We start from the raw sequence: 13,040 nt of genomic DNA, 5'->3' as shown, positions 1-13,040 counted from the left end.
TATCTGGTGCGCACGATGACCAACACGGAGCCAACTGGCGCCACCTAACTGCGTGCAGGGGTACTGCTGGAGAAAAATCTTCAGATCCAGACTGACACCGGTGAAAATCCTAAGGTAGAGAATCTGCAACTAGAATATGTCTCTACCAGATAAGGCATTACCGAAGGTAAGTAACTTGTTCTTCCAAATAACTTAACCTCTGATTTGCCTGCATTGAGGCAATTTTCTGTCATCCAGTTGACAATTACTTTCATCCCTGCTGAAAAACATTATTTACCTTCGCCCAGATCTTCCCCAACGGAGATTATTAGCTGCATATCATTAGCATAAGATATTATTTTGAGTTCAAAGGCTACGCATTGGCTAAAAAGCAACCCCTGGAGGGTTTGTGCACTGACTCTACCAGAGCAGCAGCTGCAACCACTGCATTAGCATGCAGAGTTCCGGTATTGGACATTTGTCAGTCACCAAGCAGCGCCGCCATGGAGGATTCCCTGGGCCAGGGGAAAGCCACCCCTTTTCTGACCGCGGCTTTACCGCCGCGGTCATAATAGCCCTGGAAGCACCGCCAGCCTGTTGGCGGTGCTTCCGCTGCCCTCTGACCGCCAGGGTTGGAATGAGGGCCATAGTGTCAAATGCTGAGGATAAGACCCGCATCACAAGAAAGGATGGAATATTGGCATTAAGGGAGAATCTGATATGATTGGGGACTGCTATCAAGGCTGTCTTTGTGCTGTGAAAAGGCCTAAACCCAGATTGTGCTGGGTCCAGGATCTTAATGACCTCTAGATAGTTCATAAGTTGCTTATTGATTTGACCTTCCAGCAGCTTGCCTAACAGCTTGCCTAGTAAAGGAAGCAGTAAAATTGGTTGATAGGCAATTGATCGATATTTAGTTAGGTCTGTAGGTGATAGGTTAGTTAGGTTTGTAGATGTATGTGATAGATTTAAAATGTATTAAAGAGATTTGAACCTATTTGTCTACTCTTTAAACTACCCTGCTTTTCAGTACTGTATTTGGAATCCAAGAAAACTAGGTCTCCTCCTCATGTAGCACTACTGTAATTAAGTATGTTTAAATTCTGCCTAAAAAGCACCACATTTTGGAGTTGCTAATATATACTCTAGAGTAGATCACAAATATGCATGTAAGGCAGTAAACGAGAACCTTGTTTGGAAGTTCGAAAATAATAGTTTGAAAAGCCAAAGGTTGAAAAGAACGTGTGTTGGAAAATGGGTTATTGGTAAGGGCAGGTAGGTACCTACACCTAGCAACAAGCCACTAACCTCCACTTAGGTCCAGTTAGGTCTCAGTAAATTAACCCCAGCTCAACCCTTGGTAGCTTGGCAACGAGCGTCAAGGCTTAACTTAGGAGACAGAGTGTAAAGCATTCAAATATCACAAAACAGTAATTAAATAAAACACAGGAAACAGTTTAAAAATCCAAAACCAATTTATAAAAATAGTTTATATTTTTATCTTTAAAATGACACCAAAACGAATAAAATCGGATAAGGGGAACCGGAGATATGAATTTTTAAAGAATTATTATTTTTCTAGCGCTTAGAAACAAAAAGTGCCAATCGGGTCATCTGGTTGCACCTCGACCGGGGCAAAGTCAAAGTTTCAGGCCGACCGCGATGGAGCCCTGCTCGGCTACAGGTCGCGGGAGGCCTCGGTTAAAAAGTTACCTTCTGACTTAGTCTCTTTTTCGGAGATTTTTCTTTACCGGGACGAACCACCAAATCAGGCCGGGTCGCGGTTGAGGCAAGCCGGCTAGAATTGCCGCGGCGGGTCGGTCCCTCTATGGAGCTTTTTTACAAAAATTCTCAAATCTTCTCCAAACTTCTGGGGCTTCACCCAGATGTCCTTTTAAAGTTTTTTTGGGGTCCACAGCTCACCCCAAGGGTCCAGAAGTTCTGTGATGGCCCTTGGGAGGTGCGGACTACAACTCCCAGAATGCTCCTGGCGCAAACTCCTTTTTGGCCACTGGACAGTGGTCAGCTGGTCACTTTCTTCAGGAGTTGGTCCAGGGGACTCTGGATAGCAATTTTTCACCTGTAGCAAACAGGGAGTCCCTCCTTGAACCAGTTTAAGCCAGGCAAAGTCCTTCTTGTGGTGAAGCCCAAGTGTGCAGCTGGTGCAGTCCTTCTGAGTGCAGGTTCCAGGTGCAGGCCAGGGGTCCAGCAGGGAAGTCCTTCTTCTCCTTTGGTTCTTCCTTGTTAGAATCTGATGAGGATCTGAGGTGTGGGTGCAGGTCTGCCAGTTTTATCCTTGCTCCTGGGTGAAAAGCAGGGGGGTCCTGGTTCTCCAATCAGGTACAGGGTCGTCCCCCTGTGATGACCACTTCCTGGGAAGTGTGGCAAAAATCCATCCCAGAAGGCAACATTCTCTAAAAATCCATCATGGCTGAATCTGATTTTTGGAGGTTACATCTGGCTGAGCCCACCCACTGGTGTGGCTAAAAATCATAAACACACCCCTCTCCTGCCCTCTCCTAATCTAATCAAGGGGGCACCTAGTTGTCTGGGGTTGCAGGATGTGGGGGTGTTGCTGGGTGCTCCAAATGTCCTTCTCTGCCTTTGAAGACCAGTTTGGCAGCCCTCCCCCTTCCTGCCTCACCATCTGCTGAGATTCTCTCCCACAGGCACATTCCTTTGTGTGAAGCCAGGCCACTTCACAGCTCATCAAGGCAGCTTGGCTAAGCTGCTGCAGGCTGGCCAATCAGAGCACAGCAGCAAAAACAATGCAGGGCTGAAATTGGCAACTTTTTAGGTAAAGTCTAAAACTTTTTACCTGAACAAGTTATATTAAATCCAACAACTGGAAGTTGTGGGATTTATTACAACAATTAATTTGATACCAAATTCTTGGTATGCAACATTTAAGGAGACTTTAAAATGTAAAATAAAGTCTCCCCATTCTAGCCTATGAAGGCCATTTACTTCAATGAGGGAGAAACGAATTTGGCTGTTTTTATCTCACCAGGGCTTATAAATCTATTTTTATAAAGTCCCTGCTTATAGTTACATGGCACCCAGCCCTAGGGGCACATAGGGCACACCTTAGGGGTGACTTATATGTAAAAATAAGGTAGTTTAAGACTTTGGAACTACTTTTAATTCCAAAGTCGAATTTGCATATAACTTTAATTTAAAAGCAGCCAGCAAGGCAGGCCTGCCTTTAAAATGACCCTGGGCACCTCAGCAGTGCACCTATGTGTGCACCACCTATGCTGTGGTCCCTAAACCTACATGCCCTACCATATACTAGGGACTTATAGGTAGGTTAACTTAGCCAATTATAATTAGCCTAATTTGCATATTCATTTTATACAGAGCACAGGCCCTGGGACTGGTTAGCAGTACCCAGGGCACCATCAGAGTCAGGAAAACACCAGCAAAAAGTGGAAAATGGGGGCAAAAAGTTAGGGGGCCTCTGCAATCAGCCCTGTTTTCTCACAACGTGCTAAACGTATATTTCGAAAATACATATGTGATTAGCCTTGATTCGGGAAGCAAAATTGTGAAAATGTTCCCATGTTTTAGATAATAAATTGTACTGTTAGAGGTTAACACAGGTTATAAGATATCAAAAATCCTACCTCCATTCCCCTTACCTGTGAGCCTAACTCCTTCAGTAGACCTTTGACTGACTGGCTGATTCATTGATTGCTGAAAGATAGTTATACAGAGCCACTACTCTTAGCACTGATCTTAGCAACTGTCTCTCAAAACAACCAGGTTTTCACTTGTTTCTCGCGCATGATATGGAAGAAGAGCTTTTAAAGTTGATTTTAAGGAGTTCAACAAAATTGACCCAAAATCCAAGAATGAATTACTTTCTCTGGTTTTTAAATTGATGCTGATATTGTTTTTTTTTTTAAAGTCTTTAATACATCCAGTGAGAATGTAAAGATCTTGGAACAGAGGTACGAGCAGGCTATGTGATGCAAGCAGCACCATTTTAGGTATCAGATGTGAAGTGCCCTACTGCTATCCCCAGCTCATAACCTACCCATATCCATACAACTAGCACTAAGGGCCTCATTATGACTTTGGCGGTCTGAATTATCTGCCGCCAAAGCTTTGGGGCGGAGGCTGCTGTCATGCCGGCAGCCTCCTCCGGTCATGTTACTATGTTTCCACCAGGGTGACTGGCGGAAATATTGTTTTAGGATGTTTCTCTGGTCAGACCGGTGCAAACATTCCCATGGCATTGGCCTCAGCTCCCTTAAGTGAGCCAATGCCAATTCCGTGGCACACCAGCACCCTCGGAATGTGCGCTGTCTGCCTTGCAGGCAGTGCGCATGCCAAGGGTGCTGTCAAAGGCACCCCTACACTTTCCATGCCAGGGGTCTGGACAGTGCAGGGTGGCTGCACTGTGAATCCCAGTATTGGCTTTCCGACAGCCTTTTCATGTCATGGACAAAGCAGTGTAAACGCTGGTGGAAAGAGGACTCATGATCAGCACAGCGGCACTGAACTATGTGCCGCTATGGCTGACTTCGACCGCTGCCCCCACCATCGGGATTCTGTTCCTGGCGGTGGCGGCGGTCCACTGGCAGTCTGACCACCAGAGTTGAATTCTGGCAATCAGACCACCAGGAGTGCGATGTACAGATCGCCACCGCAATTCTGACGGTCTTAAGACCACCAGACTCTTAATGAGGCCCTAAGTTTACTAAATCTCATTGTAACCCTAATGATAGTCAAAGGCGTAAGCATACGCCCAGCGCTCATCATTATAAAGCTTATACTGTTGCTAACACGTTTTCCTCATCCTGACCCTGCATCCCACCCTTCTCTTAATCTTTCCATAACTTAACCTAAACATATTGTAAATATATATATATACTTTTTTTTTTTCTTTTAGCTTTTCAAACTATTTGGTTTTAAACTGCTAGTTTCCCCAGCATTCATTTCCCACCTTTTGGCCTTTGTAGTTCCATATTTCAAATGTTTGACCTAGCACCATGATGATTGTATCTCAAGCTCCAATTGTATGGCCTACATAGCTGTGGAGGAAGAAGCACTAGACCAGACTTCATGTATCTATCCGATCCTCATTAAAAATGTTATGTCTTTCTAACATGTACATTTGAGATCCACACATGTGCTTGGGACCGATTTTTCGTGGATAGACTTTAATGAATTGCTTGTGCAAAAAAGCTTTGTACTTTCCCTTGAGTTGGCTTAACCCTTGCATTTTTGCTGTAACACGAGTAGTTAGCCCTTTCACTAACAAGTCCAACACAGAGGTCCTGTAAAATGTATCTCGAGGTACCAAAGGAAACACTATACAACCCCATTTTTGGCATGTAACCACCATAAACCTTTGTTCAAAAATTAGACATGATATTTGTCTTATTTGTTTTAATAATAAGCTGATTTTCTTCACAATGTGTGCTGAGTGCATAGAATCGTTACTGGGCCGCAACACCAGATCATCAGTTTGACATGGTCTTCCAGTACTTGAAAGTTACCCCCTATAGAAAGAAAAAAAACTTGCTTTTTAATTATGTATGTTAGTGAGCTTGTGGTATCGCAGAAAGAGAGATAGTAAGGATTCCTCCATGCTTTACAGTGCTTCAGGTTTGGATTTTACATATATAATCATCTTCAGCTCCTAGCTGGATGGCTGCCAGGTATCGTAGCTGGGGTACAGTGCAGAGGGTTACAATTTATTTTTTCAGCCTTTACATAGTAAACCATGACCAACCTTATTAAATGCATCCCAGAATTTAATGTCGTAACTGTAAACCGTACTTGTTAACTACCTTGGTCAAGTATCAGAAAGCATATCACTGGTCCCTTAAGCCCAGGCATGGGCACCCATAATCCCTCCGCTCTTGGGTCCGATGCCAGTGTTGCATTTCCCATTTTTATAATCTTCTAATCTGCTTGTGCTTTTTATAGGGGCACATAAACTCAGTTCCACTTTTAAATGCTATTGGTAGGATGTCACAACCAACGAAAACTGAATGGAAATGAAACACGTTCTCCGTCCCTTCCATTTGGCTCCTCTATAGACATAACGCTTTTGGCAATTAAACTGGGCTTTCCCCAAACCCATTCAGTGTGGTGAGAAACCTCAGATTGAAAGTGTATTCAAAACGTTCTACTAAACCCTAGGTTAACACTGTATCTAAATCTTCATTTGTTCAAAGACTGTTGCAATTGATATATATATTTTTTAGCTAAGTCTCCGTTATCAATATATGGCTCATCAGAACTATTATACAACCTCAGCATTTTTTGGAACATTAAAATAAGAACAAGTTAATAATGTATATCCTGGCATTTTATTTAGTCTCACCAAGGACAAGCATAATATAGCCAAATTTGCATCTCTCTCTTGTTTACTTGTTTACTTGTTTATAAGAAGATTAAGCAAACTAACGGTGCCTGGTGCACAAGCTATTCGAACATATTAGACCCTTTTTCTTAGCCCCTGGGTTCTTCACTTATCCTCGTGATACTTGTCTTCATTACTCTAGAGTTGGCTACTGCTAATTCGTGGTTCTCGATAAACCAACTAGGCAGGTGTTTCATTTCATTTCCAGAAGCATCTTGTTGGAAAAATGTAACACTCCGCTTTCAAACACAGCATGGCCTTGTGAACATAGATGAGAATAAAAACAGTTCCTAATTATAAATCGCACACCACCAAGAAGTGTTCAGCTGTAAGTGTACTTTCACTAATACATACTTTTCCTACACCACGTTTCTCTTGCATGCGACCTACAGAAGTATTAAGAAATATAAAGATTCTCAAATTTACATTTCTTTAACTTTCAGATACTGGAGGACCTGGATGAGCAGATTTATATGGTCACCTTACAAGAGGAAGCTCTCAAGAGGAGGGTGAACGGTGTGTAAGCAGTGGACATATCTTCCTTTATGCATGGCTAAATATCAAAAACAATGTAATTATTTGCTTTCCTCCAAACGGTTACATGGTCAGACATGCTTGAAAATATTAGTTTAAAATATTAGAAAATCAGAACCACGGCTAAACATTCAGTTGATCAACACATTTCATTTTCGAATTTTGTTATTCCAAGTGAGACTTTATAGAGTGGAAAAACGATTTTTGTAACCCTCGTATTTTTCTACTTGGGGGTGTTTGATTTGAATGCTTCTTTGCAGCTCTTAGGCATACCCCAGGTCCCACTATCTCGATCCTAGTCTTTACTCGTGGGGGATGGTAGAGCACCCTGACAACCATAAAACCCTACACGTATTGGTCCTTTTTGTCTTCTACCTAGCTTTATGAGGCATGAAAAATATAACAGGACATGTTCACAGCGTCTGTGACTAGCGAGTAGTAGTGCTGCAAATGCAGCCATACAGTTAATTAGGAAATTTTGCATTTTGTTTTCATTTAAAATAATGCATAGACATTGACCCATAATTTTTCGATCTGTCATCATCTGCTGCCATCTATTCTTTCCATCATTCAGTAGTCTGTAAGCTCTGCGCAGACATAAACGTTCTGTGCCTATGGGGAAAATTCTCATACCATGTAAGTGGTCTTGAGTGCAGAGGATGTTTTTAAGGAGCACAGAAGTGTGCACATGGAAGCATGAAAGAAAGGATTGGGCATCTTTCAACCTATTATAAGTAGGCTACTATGTTTCAATACTACCTTGGTTTTATCTCTACCAACTTTTCTGTATAGGTTCTTTGCTTGAGCCCACCATTGCTGTTTATAACAAACGTCAATTTGCCTTTGCAGCCGCGTGTAACAGACTTTGTGGTGGTGTCACTTTGATGCTTGAAATCAATATCTAGGCCCGCCTCTCATCTTCTCTTTGACTAAAGCTGTGCATGAGATTTTCAAACGCACACTGTCCTCCAGATCATGACTATATGTTTTCTGTCCAGTTAACTGACCCGTCTCACATGGATATTGGTGCCCCAGGTACCAGGGTTGTGCCCATTGTTGAGAGACCTAGCTTCAATCAAGCCCTTGGTCGGCCCAGAGTGTGACCTTCATTACGAGTAGTATGGTAATGCAGTTCACCTGTTGGTAAAATGTACATGCAGAAATTATTCCATACCATCGCAAGCCTGATGCAGTAACAATCGTATTTCAAGAAAATTGCCTTAACAAATTATTGCATGCAATGCTACCCACTGCAGTACATAAATACCAATAGTAATACTTTACATGTGCAATTTTTATAACTTTTTAGAATATACAACATAATAACTCGACTTCCCCTGCCTGAAAACCAGTAACACTAATAATTACCATTGCCATTAATAATTACAATTGACATATAGTAGATGATGAATCTTCCCAAACAGAAATGTGCACAACAGATAAAGATTCTTATTGACCACCGTTACAAAACACATTAATACAGACATTTGGTCACTGGCACTCATAAATGTGAAAGATAGCATACTGCCACGATCGACATATATAACCAACATTCAAATCCAGCAACAACACAAGTGCGACAGTTAAGACAGCTACAAAAAGCTGTAGCCATGGCAGCATTATGCACAACACCATTATGTAAGCACAACTACTGGGGCACTTCATGCTACTGCATCGGATACCCGTGCTATAGCAGCACACCATACAGCAGCTTACATAGAACCAGGGGGTGTTGGGGCCATCAAAGGGCATAAAGTTACATAACGGGACTCAAGAATAAGAGTATTATGGGTAGATCCACTCAGCCGGATATGAGCAAGGGTTCTGGTCTACAGATTTGACATAGAATCCACCCAACACTTATTTGACACCTTTATGACATGGTGGAGCCCAACAGACCCATCAACAAGATGGCATTGTCGATCTCATAAGGGAAAACCTTATTAATACGTTTTTCTGAATACTTGTCTCACAGTGTTGAGACATATCCTACTTTAAAATCACGTTGAACACTGTAATGCTTGCACAGCCGTCTTGTTTCAAATGAAAAAAAACTTTCAGACTGTTACATAGGGTAAAAAAAGTAGGCAACTAAGCAGAATCACACATTGACAAATGACTATTATAATGCATGCATCAAAAATTAAACCCTCAGCTATGGCATCATGTATCTTGGATGATTGTCACACAAATGATGGAACCTGAGGCAAAGATGCCAAAGGCTGTGGCCGTATTTTCAAATGCTGTGCACATACGGATCCCTGAACTATCAATGGGGGACACCTCTGTGATGTGTAATATTTAACAGTTACCTCTTTCCGTAGCTATGCCACGAGTACTTCCTTCTGTCTGTGATGGCACAGTTAGCCCTGCTGGGTTTCAAGTCCTGGGTGATTGAACGTGTTGATACATGTGTAGCCGCATGTGCTATAATAGAGGGGCACTTGCTGCTTCTCACAGCCCTAGGTGGCATAGTGGCTTGTTACCAACTGCTTCTTCGTGTAGGGTACTTCGTTGGGCCTGGCCACAACTACGGAGCCTTCAGGCTGGTGTTTGGTTACGTTTTTGAATTGCAGACGATGTTTGAGATGGATCACTAAGCTGAGAGAAACACAGGTTCTTCCCCTATCTGACTTTTCATGTTGTAATTCATATGCAGTGAGAAAAAATGGCAACGAATATAGCATCTCCTTGTAGTATCAATCTCTCTCATATGCCTGTTCATGTTTTTTTTTTCTTTCAAGCTATTCATCATTTGTTGGTGGGACATGACTGTGAATAGAACCCTGGGTATTTCTGTAGGGTAGTAAATTTGCCTCTTTGATTTCATGTGATTTTGTCCATCCATTATGCTGTGGCATTGTGAAGTTTTCCAGGGTCCCCTCTGTTTCAATGATTTATGTGATACTACTCCTACATACCGTCACCAGAGTTTACTGCCATCACCCACTTCCTCATGGAGTTTGTCTTGCAATATGAGCATGCACGTCAAGGTGCTACTACCCGCAGGGCACTGTTATATCAACATGTCTTGGTGCAGATGCAATATTTCACGCAACAGCAACTTTGCATCTGACCCATGTAAATGTGTGTTTGCATATGTTATTATGCTTGTGATCTTGGCATCTGTCTGGAAATGGTGTTGCTATAAGTCAGGTCCTAAACTGTATAGACACTTCTCTTTGAGTGTGGTTACCAAGAGGAAAACTTAGGCAGCTGCCTGAATCTTCAGCACCCTGGTTTTTCAGCAACAGATAGATAAATGCATCACTTTTGGTGTCTTCGTTAATTTAGCTTGATAAATTATGGGATTCTTGCCTACTTGCTAATTTTGGCTTTCATGTCACAATATCCGTGATTGCTTTTGATCATAGATCTGAACATTGTTCTTTACGTTCTGAGCCAGTGGTACATTTCATTGCAACGCTCCAGTAAGCACTGTTGGAGAATATTGCTGGCTTTATGGCACAAATACATTCTCCATTCTATGTTTTTGCATAAGGGCTTTTTACACCGTTGCATTCAGAACTACGTTGTTGGTAGAGCAGGAGGAAAGGAATTTGCTAGTTATTATTTAACGGCCATTTGCAATCAGTGCTTATTTTGTGTTCAGAAGCCCAGTGACACTTGGTTAACCGGTGCAAGTCTGGATGTGTAACAAGAATCACACAGGCACTCATTTCTGCACTTGCTATTACTTAATTTTATATAGGATCCCTAGGAAGTATGTCAGTAATGATGTTTTCTTTGCAGGCTCCTCTCACCACATTGTGAAAGACATACCATTCATTTGACTCCCTGTGCAGAGAGATGAAATGTATCCTGACAAAAGTCAAAGCCTATGGTAAACGTTTCCTAAGCAGCATGGCTATAGGAATGTTTTCCATTTTACATTTTGGAAAATACATTCCAGGTTAAGGAATGACTTGTAAAGTCGCACTCATGTTTGGTATTGAAGGAAAAAAATTGTCAAATAGCTTGTTCGGTTCTCAAAGTTTACACTATCCAACAATACATTTTCAGCAACTATTTGTCTTCTATTTCCATTCTATCACATGTTCTCCAATGGAGCCTTATTATGAAAACATGCAAATGTGTGTTTTGTACATGCCTTTTTCAGCAACCACACTCACAAGATGCCGGGGATCCCGTTATCACCAGATTATGGGATTTACACAGCCACAGCCCCATACTTTGGGGCTGTGGGGCTACGCCACTCGCCTTTTGCCCTGCAAGAAGAGTGTCTATCAGGCTGATCGAAGGTCAGCTTGACGGAGACTCGTCATTTTGAGGACAGGCAGCCAGAAACTAGACGTGCGCTATTTGCGCAGGCTCCTGGCTGCCCGAGCTCAACATTACTGGGCTGAGGATGTCACAGCTCCTGTGGGCATGACCTCCTCAGCTCAACAAAGGTTCTTCAGGCCCCCCCTTGATGACGAGGGATTGTCACTCATTGACTCTGACCTGGGCTCTTCAGTTTTAAGCCCTGAAGCACCCATGTCCGAGTGTCAATCCATGACATCTCGTCACAGAGTGGGGTATGTCAGCAGTCTCACTGACCCCCATCCCACTCTGTGACAAGGTTGGGGACGGTCAGCCAATTAGGGAAGGCAGCAGTCCCAATTCTCCTAGGACCTTCAAGACTGAGCTGCAGGTAAGTGTATTTTTGTTTTTTTAATTAGTGTTTGGTGCGTGTATATATGGTAATGAGTGTTGTGAATGGATGTGTGGGCGCGTATGTGAATGAATGCGTGTGAGTGTGTGTGTGTGTCCTCTCCACCCCTGTCCCTCCTAAAATTACCGGCCACCACTAGATGTACAGGCTATTTTTCTTAGTATACATTTCAGATTTCAAAACCAGCAAGTATGCACACAAATGCATAATTAGACTTTCTAGCAGCAGCTCAGCTTGGTGGGATAAGTCTGCAATAGTTCACCAAACATGAGCCTAGAGAGGTACAAACCAACTTTAATTTTTAAGTCTAGCTACAACTCTGTATGTTTTCTGGATACTTAGAAGTCAGTGTCATAACAGAGCATATTCTTTTCTGCTCACTTGTAGGTCACAGCTACCCTACTGCACATTGCCTAGTGTTGTTAGTAGTATGGGTACGCATGTGTATAGCAAAATGAAAGGCTTTAAACATTACCAGCAAAGCGGGAATGTCAACTTAATCGCAAAACAGGCATGACTCTCCTGTAACAGGATTTGTGCCTTGACAGATATAACAAGCACAAAGGCCTAGGTATCTAACGAACAGTTTTATCAGACCATTTTAGTTCCTAGAATCTTCTCCGTAATCTTTCATGCCTAACAAGGGTGGCGATCTGCTGGCTTGAAGAGATAAGTCTTGTAACCAAATTATGATCAAGAACCAATATTCTTTTCCCTTGAATACACAAATGAATGGAATGAATGAAAAAATGATTGTGTGATTTCTTAAAATCATTACAGATTTGTGCAAGTCAAGATAATAACGTGGTAAAGTGCCAACAAACATTAAAATCATTAATACATTAAAGCAAATAAGAGGCAGTAAAATTCCCATTAAAGGAACGGAAAGATTCAGAGTGTAGACGCAGATAAGTTCAATTAATTTTCATGGTGTGAGCTGGATTGTTAAAATCAATTATTTCACAATGACAGATAAAAAACTTTATATTTTAGGCTTTTTATTTGTTTGTTTTTTTAGTTTTATTTTAGTACAACAGACTGTATAGCAGTGCATGAACGATTCCGTGTTAAAGTTAACCAATACGTTGAGTTAGTTCTCCTTAAGTATCCGATCTTATGGGTTAAGGCTAGATTTATTGGCCGATCGGCTGCTCCTTATTAAGGGGCAGGGCAGTGGCGGGCTGTTGATCTGTTCTTTTTTTCCGGCAGCTTGTCCTTCAGCAGTGACCGAACCTGTTGATTAATTTTCCCAAACGTGGCCATATCCACCACAGTTTCAAAGGTGGATAGGAGGTGCAAAGTCTCTTTGGCTGGTTGAGTGCCCGCATGTAAAAATATAGGTCTCAGTAAGGTGCAAAGGGCAGGGCAAAGAGCCATGCAACAAAGTAATATGAGCCAGTGATTCCCTTCTATAATCGCACAGTCTACAGCGTGTGATGTGTCCAGTTGTTTTCCAGGATGGGTTCAGTTCCC

General features: G+C 42.2%; 1 protein-coding gene across 1 annotated transcript in view; it reads left to right on the top strand.

Moving 5' to 3' along the window:
* LMBR1 (limb development membrane protein 1) overlaps positions 1 to 13,040 on the top strand; it is a 785,226-nt gene that overhangs the window by 578,251 nt on the left and 193,935 nt on the right. Inside the window, exon 9 of the mRNA XM_069211146.1 lies at positions 6,802 to 6,874. Within this exon, the coding sequence (XP_069067247.1) occupies positions 6,802 to 6,874 (73 nt within the window). The remainder of the gene's footprint in view (positions 1 to 6,801; positions 6,875 to 13,040) is intronic.

Source organism: Pleurodeles waltl, chromosome 10, assembly GCF_031143425.1.
Source record: "Pleurodeles waltl isolate 20211129_DDA chromosome 10, aPleWal1.hap1.20221129, whole genome shotgun sequence".
NCBI classification, from domain to species: domain Eukaryota; kingdom Metazoa; phylum Chordata; class Amphibia; order Caudata; family Salamandridae; genus Pleurodeles; species Pleurodeles waltl.
The sequence above is the reverse complement of the archived record's forward strand: the minus strand, read 5'-3'. Positions and strand labels throughout refer to the sequence as shown.